The sequence below is a fragment of the Diceros bicornis genome, chromosome 28, assembly GCF_020826845.1.
Source record: "Diceros bicornis minor isolate mBicDic1 chromosome 28, mDicBic1.mat.cur, whole genome shotgun sequence".
Lineage (NCBI taxonomy): Eukaryota > Metazoa > Chordata > Mammalia > Perissodactyla > Rhinocerotidae > Diceros > Diceros bicornis.
Window position 1 is genome coordinate 20175843 of NC_080767.1, and position 18273 is coordinate 20194115.

Genomic DNA, 18273 nt, shown 5'->3' on the forward strand with positions numbered 1-18273 from the left:
AACATTTTGAAGAATTAATGTAAGATTTATTAAATTGGAAATTTTTAATTCATTATAATGAGCCTAAATGAGAAGAAATATTTGATTAGATTTTATGATGACTATTATCTTAGATATCATGGCACAGAGCTTTCTGCTTCATTACTTTTTAGCCTAAATAGGGACAAATCATAACGTATGGAGGAACTAAAGTAGTGCAACTGCTTAATATTATTATCTACATTATAAGCATCAATCCAAAATTAGGATTATAAATTTTGAAATCCTAATTTTGGAACTGTGCTTTTTATAATGATAGTAATGATAATAATAAAAATAATAAAACTGACAATACACTTCTACTGATTGTACCTTTTCATCTATACTTTCTATTTAGCATTCAAAATCAGTTGATCTTTACCTGTAAGCAAAAATGGATTCAAAGAGCTTCTGTAGCTTTCTAATTGCCACACCATACGGTATTTGCTAGCTGATTCTTCAGCAGTAAGCAGACTACTGAAAAAGAAGATTTAAAGTTTAACACATTAATAATATTGAGTCTTTTTGCATAATAAAATTTTTTAAGAAAAGTATTTTGCTAAGTATTTTTTACATTCAAAAGCAGGTGAAAAATTAACTCTATTTTATAAATATGTAAACTGAAGTAGAGAGTTCCACAGACCAAATTTCAAATACTTCCTCCACCCTCGGGAAGGTGTGGCAATTTCCCAGCTCATTAACTGATCCTGCTTGCCTATAACTTATTCCTACCCCTATCTCCCTCAGTGGAACCTGGAGCCAGAGGAGGCTGACTTGGGAGAGTTTTAGTACTTCCTTCCATAAACTGTGCCAGCACCAACCCTATAAGCCATCCAAAATAAAAATACAATTTAAGTAAAATTACTGTGCTTACCATACAAAACATTAGCTTTAACACAAATTTTTACAAATTTGCTGTCCCCAAGTCCATTCTAAACAGAAATTCCGGAGCCTTTACTGGCTGAGGATTAGAACTACGCAAAAGTTCTGTCTGCTCTACCTTCTCAGGAAGCGACAGGTTCTAAAGTTCAGTTCAAGTCCTTCAATCTTGGTGAGTACGTGAGTGAGTGATGCATGTCTGCTTATGTGTTTTGGAGTGCTGGGAGAAGAGAGGAAATACGAATGACAATCAGTGTAAATCACAGCCCATCAGCAGCTAAGAAGTTGCTAGGCTTGGTAAGGAAGAGACTGTTAATTCACAAATCCCTTAATCTATGCCTCAAACCTCCCACACCCTCCTAACTGAGAATTGATTATATTCTGTTTCTCTGTTCATATGGAACATATATTAGCATATTAATTATAAGTACTGCCAGTTAAATTGACAATCCTGGGCAGTAAAAAGCTAGTTTTTATGTCTAAGCCATCCAATTTACCCACATAATCCAAAACTCTGGCATGTGGGAGCAAAATTTGAGAATCTATTTTGAGAAAATTTGAGAAACCTTAACAAGGTCTCTTTGACAACTAAACACCTCAGATTGTAGGCAATTATTTTAACTTGAAAGAAAGGGTAAATATTTAGATAAGCCACGTCCAACAGTAGATCGTAATATAGACAAATACTCTCACTCTTAATGCAGCTTTCTGAAGACATGTCTGAAACTGATACATTCTTTGGTCATATTTAAAAATATGTTCACAATTCAGTAATCAGTTAGTATGGAAATAAAGTCTTATGCTATACAGACTTTTATTTTTAGCCCCATAAAATCTAGCATAGAGTTTTACATGTGGTAGGCACTAAAAATATTTGTTAACTGGGTATACTTCCAACCAAAATGTTGTGTTCTGAAATAAAAGTAATTGGGACCATAAAAGCAAGTTAAGAGTACACTAACATTACATATTATTTTTCCCTTCTTCCCTTCTGTTGTTGTTTTATTTTAACACTTTTTCTCTTTGTTTTTAATTTCATAGTTGAGGTATAAATCCATTTTTTAAAATAGGGATTTTTAAGTTTTTATATTCACAAACCAAATGGAAGTGATTTACCTCTTGCTAGAAAATATAGTTAATGATGAGACAACTTCTTTAAGTCATTTCAAATGGCCCTAGAACCTTTGGTTAATTTAAAAGCCTTTTTGGTTCTAACTTTGGCAAATCATAATACACAGATAAGACTTAAGTTTCATAAATTCTCATTAGATGTTTGAGTTATAACAATAAGCAGATATATAACTTGTGGGATTAAAAAGAGTTTATTATAGTTTAAGTAAATACTTTTAATATCAGATTGAAATTCGAGATTATTCTAATTTCTGCTAGTTTCTGTTTCTAATTACCAATCTGCCCTAACAGATGGATTAGAGTATATGAAGTAACTAAAAGAGTAAAAGAGCACTAAAAAGACAGTATAGGTCCGGCCAATAAACATCTTGCACCTTAGTAAAGGGACTAAAAGTATTTAAACAAACTATAGGTAGTTCCTGTACTCATCCCATGCTATTATTTGTGTGTGTGTGAGGAAGATCAGCCCTGAGCTAACATCCATTGCCAATCTTCCTCTTTTTGCTGAGGAAGATTAGCCCTGAGCTAATATCTGTGCCCATCTTCCTCTATTTTTTTTTTTTTTTTTGTATATGGGATGCCGCCACAGCATGGCTTGATGAGCAGTGAGTAGGTCCATGCCAGGGACCCGAACCTGTGAACCCCAGGCTGCCCAAGTGGAGTGTGTGAACAGAAACCACTATGCCACCGGGCCAGCCCCCCATGCTATTTTTTAGAGCTCATATCTGATATGGGCAGTTCTAGTTAATGGTAAAGTTCTGTGTAGCACAGACTTATCCCTCACATGAAATAATTCTTTGCCAGAAGATGAAGATAATGGGTGCCCTCAATGCCAGGCTCCTCCATCTTATGCTGGGACACCTTCCTGAGACCATTAATAGAAGCCTGAGCAGCTAGTGATGAGCTGCTCTAGTTACTCCCAGTAACCCAACAGCACTATCCTCTGGTAGATCAGTCAATCACAGCTAAGAACTCAAAACCCAGCACACAGTGCTTACCATGTCCACTCTGGGAATAATTCATTTGAGACTCGTAGACTTTCTTGTAATTTTCCTGAAAATGTGTTATTTTAGGACGCATTAAGTTCCAGGATTACAGTGGGAAAGGAGGCTGTACTGGTTATGTTCCTAGTTTTGTAATTGGCATAAGAAGTAGAGGAATGGGGTGACTTTATTCCACTATAGCAGACTAATCTAACACAGAAAACATAAGTTACATGTATGCCGTATGGTATAAGATATCAACCAAAGCCTTCTCAGACTCTGTCAGAGGACAAAGATGCTGGGCTATTAAGCTATGCAATTTTGGCTCAAACTAGAATACAATGATCCAACCCTGCAATATCAATTCTGAGAAGATAACAGACTATTCTGTACAATAACAATGGGGTATTGAACAGATTGATGGATCAATCCTTGATTTTACATGTCTGGTTCCCCCAATACCAATACCACATTGGCAGAGGTAAACAAGGTCAGTGGAGGACTTCCTCTGTTAGAGATGGGATGTGATCCCTGGTACTCCTAGGGGAGTAAGTTGATGGCCAAATCTATTGATCAGCCACTGAACACACTGTTCTGTGATCCTTGGCTATTCCTGGTCAGAGAGCTACGACAAATCTTTAGAAGACCTCATAACAACCTTGTGAGGTATGTGCTATTATTATCCCAATATTACAGAAAAGGAAACTGAGGCAGGGGGCAATTAAGGTCACAAAACAAATAAGTGATAGAGCCAGGCAATCTGGCTCTAGCTCAGGGGCTCTTAACTATTTCTTATGGGCTGAAATGTGACCCTCAAAATTCATATGTTGAAGCCCTAACTCTCAGTACCTCAGAATGTGACTGTATTTGGAGCTAGGCCCTTTAAAAAGGTAATAAAGTTAAAATGGGGTGATTAGGGTGGGCCCTAATCCAACATGACTGGTGTCCTTATAAGAAGAGGAGATTAGGACACAAACATGCATGGAGGAAAGACTAGATGAAGACAAAGGGAGAAGACAGCCATCTATAAGCCAAGGAGAGAAGCCTCAGAATGAATCCAACTCTGCTGATAACTTGATCTCAGACTTTCAGCCTCCAGACTATGAAGAAATAAATTTCTGTTGTTTAAGCCACCCAGTCTATGGTATTTGTTATGGCAGCCCTAGCAAACTAATACACCACGACACTATCTTTCATGGCAATGAACGCCAATAGAGGCAGTGCTATTGGCAAGTGTCCAGAGGCAAAGTCCTAAGCAGATGGTTCCAGTGCTAGAATCTTTTGAATTTTCAGTTTATATTTAATGGTAATACATTCACATTGAAAATACTAAAAGTATAAAAGAGCTTGGCTCTATCACTCACTAGCTCCCATATTGCCAGATTACCCAGTTCCCTTCTAGATACAATTAATGTTACCTGATTCTTATGTGTCCTTCTAAAGATATTCTACACATATAAAAACAAATATGTATATATATATATTCATATATTCCCTCCAGTGGCTTACTATAGACACACTTCTATCTTTTACATTTTTTCACAGAGATATCCCAGAAATTGCCTTTATATGGAAAGATTTAATTAAAGACTGCTTGTTCTGAATTGCGATTTGAGTTCTAGATATAATCTTTACTTACATTTTACAAACAGGAGAAAATGGAAATGTCTGAAGTCCTGTACATAATGAATTCACTGAAGAATGTTGGTTTGTTAGGTGTAGATGAGTTAATGGCATTTCCAATTTCACTAGAGTACATAAAAATTTTAAAAATCATAATATTACATGAACATTGAATAAAATTAAATATAATTTAGAATTTTTTTTGGGAACTATTGTGTTTGATCATCCTGTTACAACAAAGATTTTTAATAAAAAGAAATTTGGGTTATTTGAAATACAAAAGAAGTTTTAAATTTCCACCTACATAAGGAATTACACATATATCACAGGGTGTCTCAACTATGAGAGTGGTGATTTTTTAAAAATACACTGACAACTAAACTTTATTGAGTTTACCATATGAGATAAATTCCAAGAGCTTTATGTGAAATAATGCTTTTAATTCTGACAACCTATGTTGTTAGTACTTAGGAGATAGTACTATTTTTATCTCCATACTAAATACTGGTGATGTTAAGCAAATAGTATTAATGGAGAGTAATTCCTCACCTTAATAAGTCAGGAGTCTAGGTGGCCTAGCACAGAGTTATACCCTTGTAGGGTGGGCTTGAAAAACTAATCCTCATTTATTCATAAGTACTCAGTGTGTTTCTATCACTTTCATAAATAAAACAGTAAACTTCCAAACATGATTAAAGTGATCCAATTATAAATGTAACTAAATAACAGTATCATCAACATAGTTAAGAAGCAACAGAACTTGGCATTACAATGGAACAAAAGATGATTCTGAGATTCCAAATTTGGTAGGATAATGATATTAATAATGATGGGATTGCTTTGGAGGATTAAAAAGTTAAATTTATGTAAGTGTAATAAGGGTCAGCAAGATTGCTAATACTCAGATAAAATATAATATTTTATTTACTGAGCTATAATATTATAAGATTTCTATTTTCTTTTTTTTTGCAGGGAAAGATGTGCCCTGAGCTAACATCTGTTGCCAATCTTCCTCTTTTTTGTTTTCTCCCCAAAGCCCCAGTACATAGTTGTATATCCCAGTTGTTAGTTCTTCTATGTGAGCCGCCACCACAGCATGGCAACTGACAGATGGGTGGTGTGGTACTGCGATAGGGAAATGAACCCGGGCCGCCGAAGCGTTGAGAGCGCCAAACTTTAACCACTAGATCATCAGGGCTGGCTCAAGATTTCCATTTTTAATATTAATGCTATTTCCTCCATTCCTCTTCTTCAATCTTTGTAACTCTCCTCTACATATTATTCAGTTTTGATGCTAGAAGAATAATGAGTTAATGATAGTAACAAATGTAAAGAAACAGATAAGAGAAAAAAACGACAACTTGGATTGCAATAATCAAATTTTAAACATGAAAATTGTCTTATAGTAGACTTTATATGTGAATGTATTGTACTTTTACATCATATATAGGTAACCCCTTATAAACTCGATAATTTATTCAATATTTTTACCTGGTTCACTGTGCTCTGGTTCGCACCAGCTTTGAACGGCCAAAATCTCTGTGGAGCTGCATTTTATATCCTCAATGTCAATTCCATGCTTGGTAGAAAGATCTGAATAGAAAAGGAAGAAAGTCTACTATCAGCAAAAGTGTTATTATGTAGGTATTTTTGTAATCTTGTTCATTCCTCTGTGGCAATGACTGTTTTACTTAGTACACCATTAGAGCCAAATGAAGGTTAAGAGTGTAACACCACAGTCATTCAGTAAAGTCACTTGTCCTTTCCATTAGCATTCATAGATGTGTGTCCTGCTAACAAGCCCACGGGCCACCCCGCAGTTTTGAGCTCTGCTATATTTTCTTTTTTTCAAGAATTTCCTTTTTTTTGTTTCCTTTTTTTCTCCCCAAAGCCCCAGTACATAGCTGTATATCCCAGTTGTAGGTCCTTCTAGTTCTTCTATGTGGGATGCTGCCTCAGCATGGCTTGATGAGTGGTGAGTAGGTCCGCGCCCATGATCCGAACCAGTGAACCCCAGGTTGCTGAAGCGGAATGCGCAAACTTAACTGCTATGCCACCAGGCCGGCCGCTCTGCTATATTTTCAATGTCTAGTATGATATTGATCCACTTACTCGGGTTGCCTTTTCATTCCCTTCCTTTGATTTGTAGGCTGATAAGTAATTCCCTTGATTTAGTCTAGTCTGCAAGAATTCCTTCAAGTCTGTGGTCTGTTGATGGCAAGCATCCCTGTTCTTAACGGATATCCCAAATCCCTCTTCATTCCTCCCTAATATTATAAATCTTTGATATTTTCAACCAGAATTTATGAAAAGGTAGTTAAATATTTGGGCTCAAATTGTCATTAAAAAGAATTCAATAATATTTACTAAGTCTAACTGGGATGAAACATCTAAAATCTCGGTTATGACTCTCCCAGTCATCTGATTCCATGAATTATAATCTTACTCTGAGCTTCTCCATACCTAGCTAAAGTCAGCATAAAAGTTGTTAGTGCTTTGTCATTGTATATAAGAAAACAACTCCAAAAAAAAAGTATATTCATAGATGTTTTAATTTCATTTGTATATTATCTTGAAATGGTTAGATTAATTTCAGAGACATTTTAAGCTTGCAAGCATATAAAGAGAAAGACAATGAGAAAAGTCTCATCAAAAATAATTCTGAGGGGCCGGCCCGGTGGCGCAAGCGGTTAAGTGCGCGCGCTCCGCTGTAGCGGCCCGGGGTTCGCTGGTTCGGATCCCGGGCGCGCACAGACGCACTGCTTGGTAAGCCATGCTGTGGCGGCGTCCCATATAAAGTGGAGGAAGATAGGCACAGATGTTAGCCCAGGGCCGTCTTCCTCAGCAAAAAAAAAAAAAGAGGAGGATTGGCGGATGTTAGCTCAGGGCTGATCTCCTCACAAAAAAAAAATAAATAAAAAAAATAAAATAAAAATAATTCTGAGATTTCACCGTGTAATCTGTAGAACACTTTTTAAAAATTTGGAGGTTCAGAAAAAGTTTAATGAAGAAGAATTTTTACCATAAACATTATTAAGTAGTTTTCATAAGTAAGAGATTTTTAAATTAATTCTCACCTCTTTTGAAAAGTTTTTCATTTTCATCTACATAATTTATTATTTCTGGCATTAAGTTTAATGACTCCTTCAGTTCTGAGAGTGATGGAATACCAACTTCTTGTTTGAAGCTTGTAGATACTAAGAATTCACACTCAGCCAAAATTGATGGCTGAAATAATATACAGGTAAAACAAGTTTTTAGTGAGGTTTTCCAAAGAAATATTTCTGAATTCATAAATAGATATATTTGCTTAATTGGTGTACCAAAATTTTAACCAAACTCACATTCAAAATTTTTAATGCTATGCATACATTAAAAAAGAAGTATAGCAGTTAAAAATATATTATATTAAAAGCAATGTTTTCTCTGAGTAATATCCTTTACGGCCTCTGATTACATTAGTAATGTACAATATCCCTAGATGCAGAAATATCTTCTTTTGGACTAATAACAAATTTTAAAAATTCTAAATTAAAAACAATCCCTGCAGCAGATGAGAGATGGTAAACAGAGAGAAGTGAAAAGGGTAGATGGAATGGAATGGATCTTTACTGTACTCCACGGAATATGTTTTTCCTTCATTCCTACAGAAATAGATTCCTCAACAAGTGAGACTGTATGTGCACAACTCTCAGAGTTAACAGAAGAGGGAGAGGAGGACTGGAGAAAAGGGGCTAATAGGTAAATTAATATTTTTACCATGTGTGTTAAGATTTTTCATTGTAAGGAAACTCTTTAAATGTCTTTAGACCATCATAGATATATATGTGTATATATATATACACACACACATATTTCCTTTAATGTTTTAAGAAAAGCCCCAAATATAAAACATTTTACGTTGTCTTCAAAAAAAATTTTAAGTAACTTTGTGAATGCATCTCATCTATGTGGGTCTAGATTTTGAGCTCGTTAAACTGAAGAAAGTTATTCGTAATCTCAACAGCTAGAATTCTTTACATATTTATATCATAATAACAATTTTGTGTGCTATTGGAACTGTATGGTAAAAAAGAGGGGCTGCCTTAAAGAAGTTTGACTTTTAATATGCAAAGATGTTATCTTCCTTATTAACCACTGGCAGCATCTAAAATGCAGTCTCAGACCATCTTTATTCTTACTCCTTCAATGAGATCACCTCTCTTATAGTTTAGGTGCTGTTTTGTGTATAACTCACAAATCAACATTTCTAGCTCCAGTCTCCAATTTTTAAACTAGAATATTGAACACTTAATGTCCTATACCAGGTATATTGATTAAAATCATTGGGAGAGGTTTTAAAATTCCCTATACCTGGGCTATACATCAGACGAAGCAAATCAGAATATATCTCCATATAACGCAGGCTTCAGTATTTTATTAAAATTCCCCAAGTAATTCCAATGCATGGACAAAGTTTAGAACTACTATCTTAGAAGTAAATTGATACACGTTCAACCCATTATAAGTTAACAACAGTAGATGGTCAATGTGTGTTACTAAAATTTATAAAAGTGTGCTTTACTACTTGTATAAAAATATTACTGAAAAGCAACTATTACAGCTTCCTTTAAACCTACTGTATCTTCTAGCTTCTCCTGACAAAAGTTCTCTTTATCCATGTAAAAATCTTCTTTCACAAAATCTTTCAAATCTCCTTGAAAAGAGAAACATTCCCTTAACAAAAAATAAAACATTAAATTAGTGTTTACTAATAGCCAGATACATACTAAATGTAGCCAATAAAAATATACAATGATTAAAATTAGAGTTGAAGTAAAGCAATGATAAAATATTATTATTGATAACATCTGGACTTGTGAGCATACAAAGAATATTTTCTCCTCTTAAAAATATTTACAACATTGGGCAATTAAGTACCTGAAAGAATTAGCTTCTGTGAAGATCTGTCCTTTGAAATCTAAAAGGGGATCCTTTACCAAAAATAGTTTTAGCCTACTCAACAGAGTATGCAAAGTTGGTAGCTGACTTTTATAGGCCATCAAATTATTTACAAAAATTATTTCTTCATCATCAATAGACAAATCTGAAAAGAAATAATAAAGGAATAAGAAAAAATCTAAAAGTTACACAAAAGGATCTAGATAGTGACTTTAGTCAGCCATTAGATAAGTTGTGATATTCAAACACAGTTTTACTTCTTTAGTTCTTCATTTTACTGTGCATATAAAGCATGTAGCATAATACTGGTGCATAGGTAGAAGCTCAATAAATTTTAATATTGTTCAGTACACTGAGTAGTAACCAAACAACCTGAAAGAGTTGTAATGGCTCATATTTTTTCAACAAAAAAATAGTTCAATTAATGGAGGAAAATCTCTTGTGGCCTTAAGCTTCAAAACAGCCAGGGGTAGCCTAAGTAAAACTGTAAAGGAATAAAAGCATTTGACTTTTGCTGACCCTAGTCTTTTCTTCTCTGCATTATTTTACCTCTTAACGTCTCTAATTCACCCCGAGACTCTGACATGTAGAGAATGGAGATGGTCTACAAAGCCTAAAAATGAGACCAACTCTGATTCTAGCTCTTTAAAGTTACTCAAACATGTTTGTTATAAAATTAATTACAGTGAAAGTTATATAGCAAAGTATCTACTTGAGAAGTGTGACATATCTTACATATTAGGAAACACTACTGCTAACAGTTAATAGCTAGGATAAATTTCTCCTCTCTATTCCCACCTTACCATGTTTGGGTTACTTTAGAATCTTAGCTAACTGTGTCAGTGCTTTAATAGTTTCTGAGCCAAAGGAGGGAACATAAAACCTGCCCCCATTCTTCAATAAGCTCTTGAGTGGAAAGAGAAAAAGGAAAATGTAAGCTCAGATGAAGAACTACTCAGAAAGCCATGCTCCCCAAAGCAAAAGCCATCTTGAAGGGGAAGCAACAGTCTCCTGTTCTGGGCAGTGGCCTTTCAGTTAAGTAATTTTAGAAACAGCATGAGAGAGGGATAGCATGGAGAGATGTCTCCCATGACCAACTACATTATTGGTATGCACTGGCTTAATAAATATGTGGTGTAAAGCAGGCAGCCCGGGACCATCCCTTTGCCTGGTGCTAACTTGAAACACCAAAAGAGAACTTGTTATATAAACTAGCCTCCTAAGAGATTGCTTATCCAAACCTGTTAAGTTTCTGACAATCTTGTGGCCAATTCTCATAACACACCAAGGAAAGCTAGCCAATCAGTTCTACGTCTAAGCAGGGCTCATCTGAGACTAAAGATGGTTCATTCATACATCCATTCTGTAAGTATCAATGAACTCACATTAATAGTAAAAACCCAAACACCATTCGTTTATATCCCCATCTCCACCTTCCACTTCCAAACACAGACCCTCTAGCCATCTTCCCTTACTACAGGCTCATCCTGGTATTTTTGGGAGTCCATAGGGACATCTCATATCAGTTATGAGGTCTTGTTTCCACCCTTTCCTGATGTAGCCACTTGAGGGCAGCATCACACCACAACCAATGTTCTTTATCGCTACACGTAGGTTGTTTTACCAAGAGGGCTACTTCCTCATATTCTTAATGGCTATACAGCATTCCGTGGCGTTCTTACTTCATTACCGCTATGATACGTACCAACACAGATGTGAGGAGACTATTTTCCTCTATTGTAGAGGAGTGCTAAATGGTCACAAGGAAACAAAATTTTGGCTAGTTAACTATGAGAAGAAGCAGAAAAGAGGTCTACTGATAGGAAAGAAGATAGGTTTAATCTTTGCAGAAGATACTTTTGTCTACCTAGAGAACTCAAGATAACTAAATGAAAACAAATAAAGGAGTTCACAAAGGTGTCTGATTAAAAAATCATAAAATCAATGGTTTCAAATATATATAAAAACCTAGTCAAAAATTAATGGGAAAACTCATTCATAATGGCAACTAATATACAAATATCGAGGAATAAACATAACAAAAATGTGTAGAAAGTATATGGAGGAAACCATAAAACTTTAATGAGGATCATTAAAAAAAAAACTTAGGGGCCAGCCTGGTGGCATAGCTGTCAAGTTTGGGCGCTCTGCTTCGGCAGCCTGGTGTTCATAGGTTTGGATCCCGGGTGTGGACCAACGCACCACTTGTCAAGCCATGCTGTGGTGGCGTCCCACATAAAGCAGAGGAGGATGGGCACGGATGTTAGCCCAGGGCCAATCTTCCTCAGCAAAAAGAGGAGGATTGGCAATGGTTGTTAGCTCAGGGCTAATCTTCCTCACCAAAAAAAAAAAAAAAAAAAAACTGGAAGAAAAGGCAAGATAAAACATTTTCTTGGCTAAGGAAAGATTATTCCATAAATGATATTGGGACAACTGCCAAAACATTTGGAAAAAGTATTTTTTTTTGCTGAGGAAGATTCTCCCTAAGCTAATATCTGCTGCCAATCTTCCTGTTTTTTTTTTTTTTGCTTGAGGAAGATTAGCCCTGAGCTAACATCTGTGCCAGTCTTCCTCTATTTTGCATGTGGGTCACCGCCACAGAATAGCTGACAGTGGTGTAGGTCCATGCCCAGGATCTGAACCCACGAACCTGGGCCATCGAAGTGGAGCGCACAGAACTTTAACCACTAGGCCACGGGGCCAGCCCCTGGAAAAAGTATTTTTTATTCTTACTTTTAAACATATACCAATATCTTAAAGAAAATATGAATAATTATTTATCTAATTCAAGGAAGAATTTTCTAAATATAAAAGCAATGAAAGAAACCACAAAGTAAAACATTGGTAGGATTGGTTAGGTTCAAATTAAATATATCTAGGATTATTGATATTTTTGATATATAAACTGTAAGAATAGAAAAATAGACAAAAGAGAGAATCATTTCACAAAATAAAAATATGCAAATGGTCACTAAATGCCAGTGATTTTCAAAATGCAAGTAAAAATATAAATTTTTGCATATCACATTAGATAAATATCTTATTGCAACATCAGTAGTAACATATCCACTGATGATAAGGCTGGCATGAACTGTGTATTCTCATACCATGCTAGTGGATATATAGCTAAAAAATACATCAAATAATTCCATTTCTAGGAATTCACTCCAAGGAAATAACTGGAAATGGAAATATACATTTATGTACATATTTGAAACTAAAAACATTAGTACTCTCAAATTGGGAAATGTATGATACATAAATAAGATTAAAAACTGCAGTCATGGGCCGGCCCTGTGGCTTAGCAGTTAAGTGCACGTGCTCCGCTGCTGGCGGCCCAGGTTCGGATCCTGGGCGTGCACTGACGCACCGCTTCTCCGGCCATGCTGAGGCCGCGTCCCACATACAGCAACTGGAAGGATGTGCAGCTATGACATAAAACTATCTACTGGGGCTTTGGGGGAAAAATAAATAAATAGATAAAATTAAAAAAAAAAAAAACTGCAGTCATTAGAAGCCATGCTTTTGAAGAAAACTTAAGTATATGGTGAAATGTTCCCAAGATAATGTTAACATTTAAAAATGATATAATGCATATACAGTATGATCACAAGAGTAAAACAATTCATGTTTAGTTTATAGGATTATAAGTTTTTAGTAAAGGGACATTCTATGTATTTAAGATATAGATATCTTAATAGTTATATAAAAACGTTAATAAAATTTAATCTTTATTCATGATCAAAAGCTCTTAGCAAACTCAGAACAGAAGGAAGCTTCTTCAACCCAATAAAGTAAATTCTTCTAACATTTCACCATTGAGAACAATGTAAACATTGAAAATGATGTAAACATTAACATGATATTTACATCACTTTTACGGCAAATGTTAAAATATTTCCTTCACTGTCAGGAACAACACAAGGATGGCAACTATCACTGCTTCTATTGCACAATGTACTGGAGGTCCTAGTCAGCACAGTAAGACAAAAAAAAAACTTAGATGTTATAAGGGAAGAAACAAATGGCCAACGAAATCACTATCTCGAAGAGATAACTGTACTCCCACGTTCACTGCAGCATTACTCACAATAGCCAAGGTATGGGAACAACCTAAGAGTCTGCCGACAGACAAATGGATAAAGAAAATGTGGTGTGTATATATATATATATATATATACACACAAGGGAATATTGTTCAGCCTTAAAAAAGAAAGAAATAGTGCCATTTGCAATATGCATGAACATGGAGGGCATTATGCTAAGTGAAATAAGCCAGACAGAGAACAACAAATACTGCATGGTATTACTTATATGGGGAATTAAAAAAAATAAATAAAAAGGTGAACTCATGGAAACAGAGAGTAGAATGGTGGTTGCCAGGGGCTGGGCTGAGGTGTGGGGGAAATAGGGAGAGGTTGGTTAAAGGGTACAAACTTCCAGTTATAAGATGAATAAGGTCCAAGGAGCTAATGGATAACATGGTGACTATAGTTGATAATATTGTAGTATACAATTGGAATTTGCTAAGAGAATGGAACTTAATTAAGTGTTCTCACCAAAAAAAAAGGTAAATATGCGAGGTGATGGATGTGTTAATTAACTCATGGTGTGAATCCTTTCACAGTGTATATGTATATCAAATCATCACATTGTACACTTTAAATATATTACAATTTTATTTGTCAATTATACTTCAATAAACCTGAAAAAAAACATGTGGGCGGTTGATGAAGCCCAGGGATTGCTGCTTTTTATTATAAACCTTGAATAACTACTTGACTCTCTAAACTATGTGCACGTACAATTTTATTATTTTTTAAATTAAAAATAAAGCTACATTTGCATTTGCTTATATATTCCCGGGATGTCTGAAAGGATATTCATAAAAACGGTGACATTTACTGACAAATAATATATGAATGTTGTATAAAAATTAGTACATATCAACAAACAATAAAAGAAAATTACCCACTGTTTTTATGTCTTAAAGAAATATATGCTTTGAAATTAACTTACAATTTACTAATTAACTATATTTCTTAAAAGACAAAGCAAATTTACAGTATCAACTGAATTTCAAAGTATAATACATTCCTCTTGATTTAGACAGTGAGATCAAAGTATCTATACACCTGGTAGCAATCAATATAGCTGCAAAGAAAATAAATGAAATTACAAATCTAAATGTATGAAGTGACGTCTCATGACACAGGACCCCTAAGGAAATATAAGATATAGACAATTCATATGTATTTGGAAAACTCAAGTATATTTTCATTCAGTGAATTGTAGTTAAAGAAGCTTCTGATTCTAGCTGATGATAGATATTACGAAATTCGCCAATAGTAGTAGCTTCTAGTTTGCCACCTTAATAATAAAAGCTATGTTGGGTAGCATGTTATTTTTTATAAACCATCTCTTTACGTGTACGTATACATTATTTGATCTCTACAATTTTTTTATAAGAACTTAGAAGAATAAATTAAAAGAAAGAAATTATAGAAGAAAATTGAAAACCATAAAATTTTTAATAACTGTCCCCAAATTGTACCACCTTTTAAGAGTAGATTTGGACTTTGATCAAATCTTCTGATTCCAAATTCAGGCTCTTCCTACTATATCATACTGTCAAGTTTAGTCTTTAATGCAATCATGCTCTCTCTCTTTCTTCTCAAACTATAAGAAGGATTTAACTCTATACATATCATAATATACCTCTTTGCCAACACTAAAAATTTTATACACAATTTATGTATCTACATAAAAACAGCAGTAAAATAACCGAATTACTTTTCATGCTCAAGCTATAGCATATTGTAAGTGATACTAGCAATTATATAATGGAGCCTTAAGTTTTTTAATTTAAAAAGGGAATAGACTGTTATACATACAACAAAGACAGTTCTCAGGAGTTTTTATACAGTTGGAAGAATTCAGTACCCTCTAGTAAGATGAGAGATTTGGAATATATTTTGGATAAAATGTATTTTTAATTATTACTTACAGTAAATTTGTAAAAACTGGGTGAATTTCCTGATCTAATATTGCAACTATTCCATCTCTACTTTGAATTATGGTTTCACATAAATTAGACGAAATTGAAAATCTTTAGCATATTTTGGAAAATAAAATATAACCATCACTTAATAATCTACTAATTTAATGTTACACCAGATTGCTGTGTCATCAGATTTGTATACAGATACTAATAATATTATAGGAATATGTTGTGAGCACATTATGATCAAATCTCTGAGGCTCTTTTGAGGCCCAGCACACTTAAACTCCAAAAATCCAATCTACAAAAAGGGGGTTAATATAAAAGAGAACCAATATGACCTCAATAAATAAATAAAAAAGAAAAAAATGAAAGAGAAAATATTTTTATAATGTGGCAAAGCTTAGAATTATAATATTAGAATTACTAATATTAGAAATATTAGTAAGAAATGTTTTATAGCAATGGAAATAAATGTTTTACCTTGGTTCTGTGCTTGAAGTGCTGGACAGTTTTCTAAACAGCTGACAAGTGTAAAGACTTCACTGTAGTCCTTATGGGTATATAAGTTGGCTTCCTCTACTTCAATTTGGGAGTTTGGGTTTGAACTTGGAACAATTTCCTCAAATTCACAATTAGTCTGGGTCACCATTCCTGTAACTGTTTTTCTATGACATGATAAAGTTAGTGATTTTATGTATGTCTTATTTTTAAAAATCTTTATTAACAAATAGTATATGTTCATTGTAGAAAAATTACCAAATTCCAAGACACAGAGAAAAATTACCCCACCATAGCCCTACCATTCAAGAGATGAATTCAAAGATTTTGCATTTTCTCAATTATTTTTGAATATTTTTAAATAAAAGTAGAATTATGTACATAGTATTCTGTAACTTGTTCTTTTCTGCTAAACAATGAAACATGAGCACATTTATATGTCAATCAATGTACGTTCACTTCATTTTTGAATCGGTGAACAGGATTCCATTTTATTGGTAAATTATAATTTATTCAACCAGTTCCCTATTGTTGGAAATTTAAATTTGTTGGAATTGTTTGCTGTTATAAGCAACAATACAACAAATATCTTTGTGCACTTGTTTAATTGTTTTCTCAAAATACGTTTCCTAAAAATGGAAATGATGAGGTTAAAAGTATACAGATTTTTAGACTTTGTCATGCATTGCCAAATTGCCCTTGTGCTGGATACTCAACGTCTGCTTTTCTATATCATTATCCAACCTTTTATATTCTGTTCTGCCACCTGAGAGGCTGATCTCTACGAACCACCGAGCTCCCTTGCCCTCTGGCTTCTGGTTGGGTTCAACCAATGGGAAGCACTGGTGGGAGATCAAAGGTGAGAGGAGAGACAGCTTAGGATATTATTCTTCCCCAATCCTTCCTCCTGGGCCATAGTTTGGAAGTGGCTGCATTCTCTACCAGCGTTTACATGTCTTATGAGACAGCCCCTCTCCTATAGCTACAATTCTTACTGGGTTGGTTACTGCTCAGTCCCTTGCTCCTTCAAGCTTAGGGTTGGGACAACTTCCTGCTGTTGCTAGCCCTGGGGACTTTTTTTGGCTCCCTTGATCTTGCTCATACCTTCCCTGTTTCCTAATTGATCCAGATATCTCTGCTGTTGTCTATACCACTGGGATATGGAATTACAAGAGATCTTCCTAATGAATTTTCCAACAGATAAAATATATTATTGGCAATTTAGCTACACATCCCAGTATACCTTTTTTCCTGATATTCTGAAATATTTTAGCCTTAATAATTCCCTATACAGACTGAAAGAACCAAAATCAATATAACTCCCCAATGTAAGTGGAAGAAAAAAATGAATACGCCATATCTTAAAATCACGTATACAAAAATCTCTAAAGTTTCTCCCTTACTCTTTAAGAAAATACAAGGTACAAAAAAAATATTTCAACACACCTAGGTCCATATTACTCATAAAAACATTGATTCCTATCTGGATCTTTATAGACTTCTAAACTTACTGCTTATATCTTTTACATCTTTTAGTACTGCTATCTCTTTTTTTTTTTTTAATAAATGTTACTGACAGAGTCAGCACTTTGTAATAATCCTTGGTACTATAGTTTTGAGAAAACCCAGTCAATTCTCTTTCTCTAGATATAAATGATCCACAAAGACTAGTATTTCCTGGATCTCCTCCTACCTCCCTGTCTAATATTACCTATTCTTTGTTCACTGGTGCCTCATCCTCTGCCTAATCTGTAGATACTGATGTTTCCCAGGTTTCTAAACTAGGCTGTCTTTTCTTTCTTTCCGTATCATTCTTTTTGGGTAAGTTCATCCACTCTCATTCATTAATTCCTTAACTCAAGAGAAATATTTATTGAGTGACTACAATGTGCTAACACTATTCTAGGCACTAGGAATGGAGTGGTAAACAAAACAAAGTTCTTGCCCTCACGAAGCTTACCTGCTAATGGGATGATAGACAAATTAATAAATATATAACATAATGTCAGGTGGTTATGAATGTTATGAATGAAAGAAAATATTAGGACATCAAGTAACAGCCAGAGGGTTGGTAAGAGGTATATTTTAGAGAGGGTAGGTAGTGAACGGCCCTCTAAGGAGCTGATAATTCTGCAGCTGCCTGAATATTGGTAGAGAGTAAGCCATACAAAGGCCTAAAGTGGGGGAACAAGGTTG

At 34.6% G+C, this 18273-nt stretch overlaps 1 protein-coding gene across 1 annotated transcript in view; it reads right to left on the minus strand.

Annotated features, from left to right (window-relative positions):
• The window catches only part of SHOC1 (shortage in chiasmata 1), a 78024-nt gene that overhangs the window by 47805 nt on the left and 11946 nt on the right, over positions 1–18273 (minus strand). The window contains exons 4-10 of the mRNA XM_058523773.1: positions 16060–16244; positions 9555–9720; positions 9236–9350; positions 7712–7862; positions 6126–6227; positions 4651–4759; positions 401–495 (exon numbers count right to left, since the gene is read on the minus strand). Of these exons, the coding sequence (XP_058379756.1) occupies positions 401–495; positions 4651–4759; positions 6126–6227; positions 7712–7862; positions 9236–9350; positions 9555–9720; positions 16060–16244 (923 nt within the window). The remainder of the gene's footprint in view (positions 1–400; positions 496–4650; positions 4760–6125; positions 6228–7711; positions 7863–9235; positions 9351–9554; positions 9721–16059; positions 16245–18273) is intronic.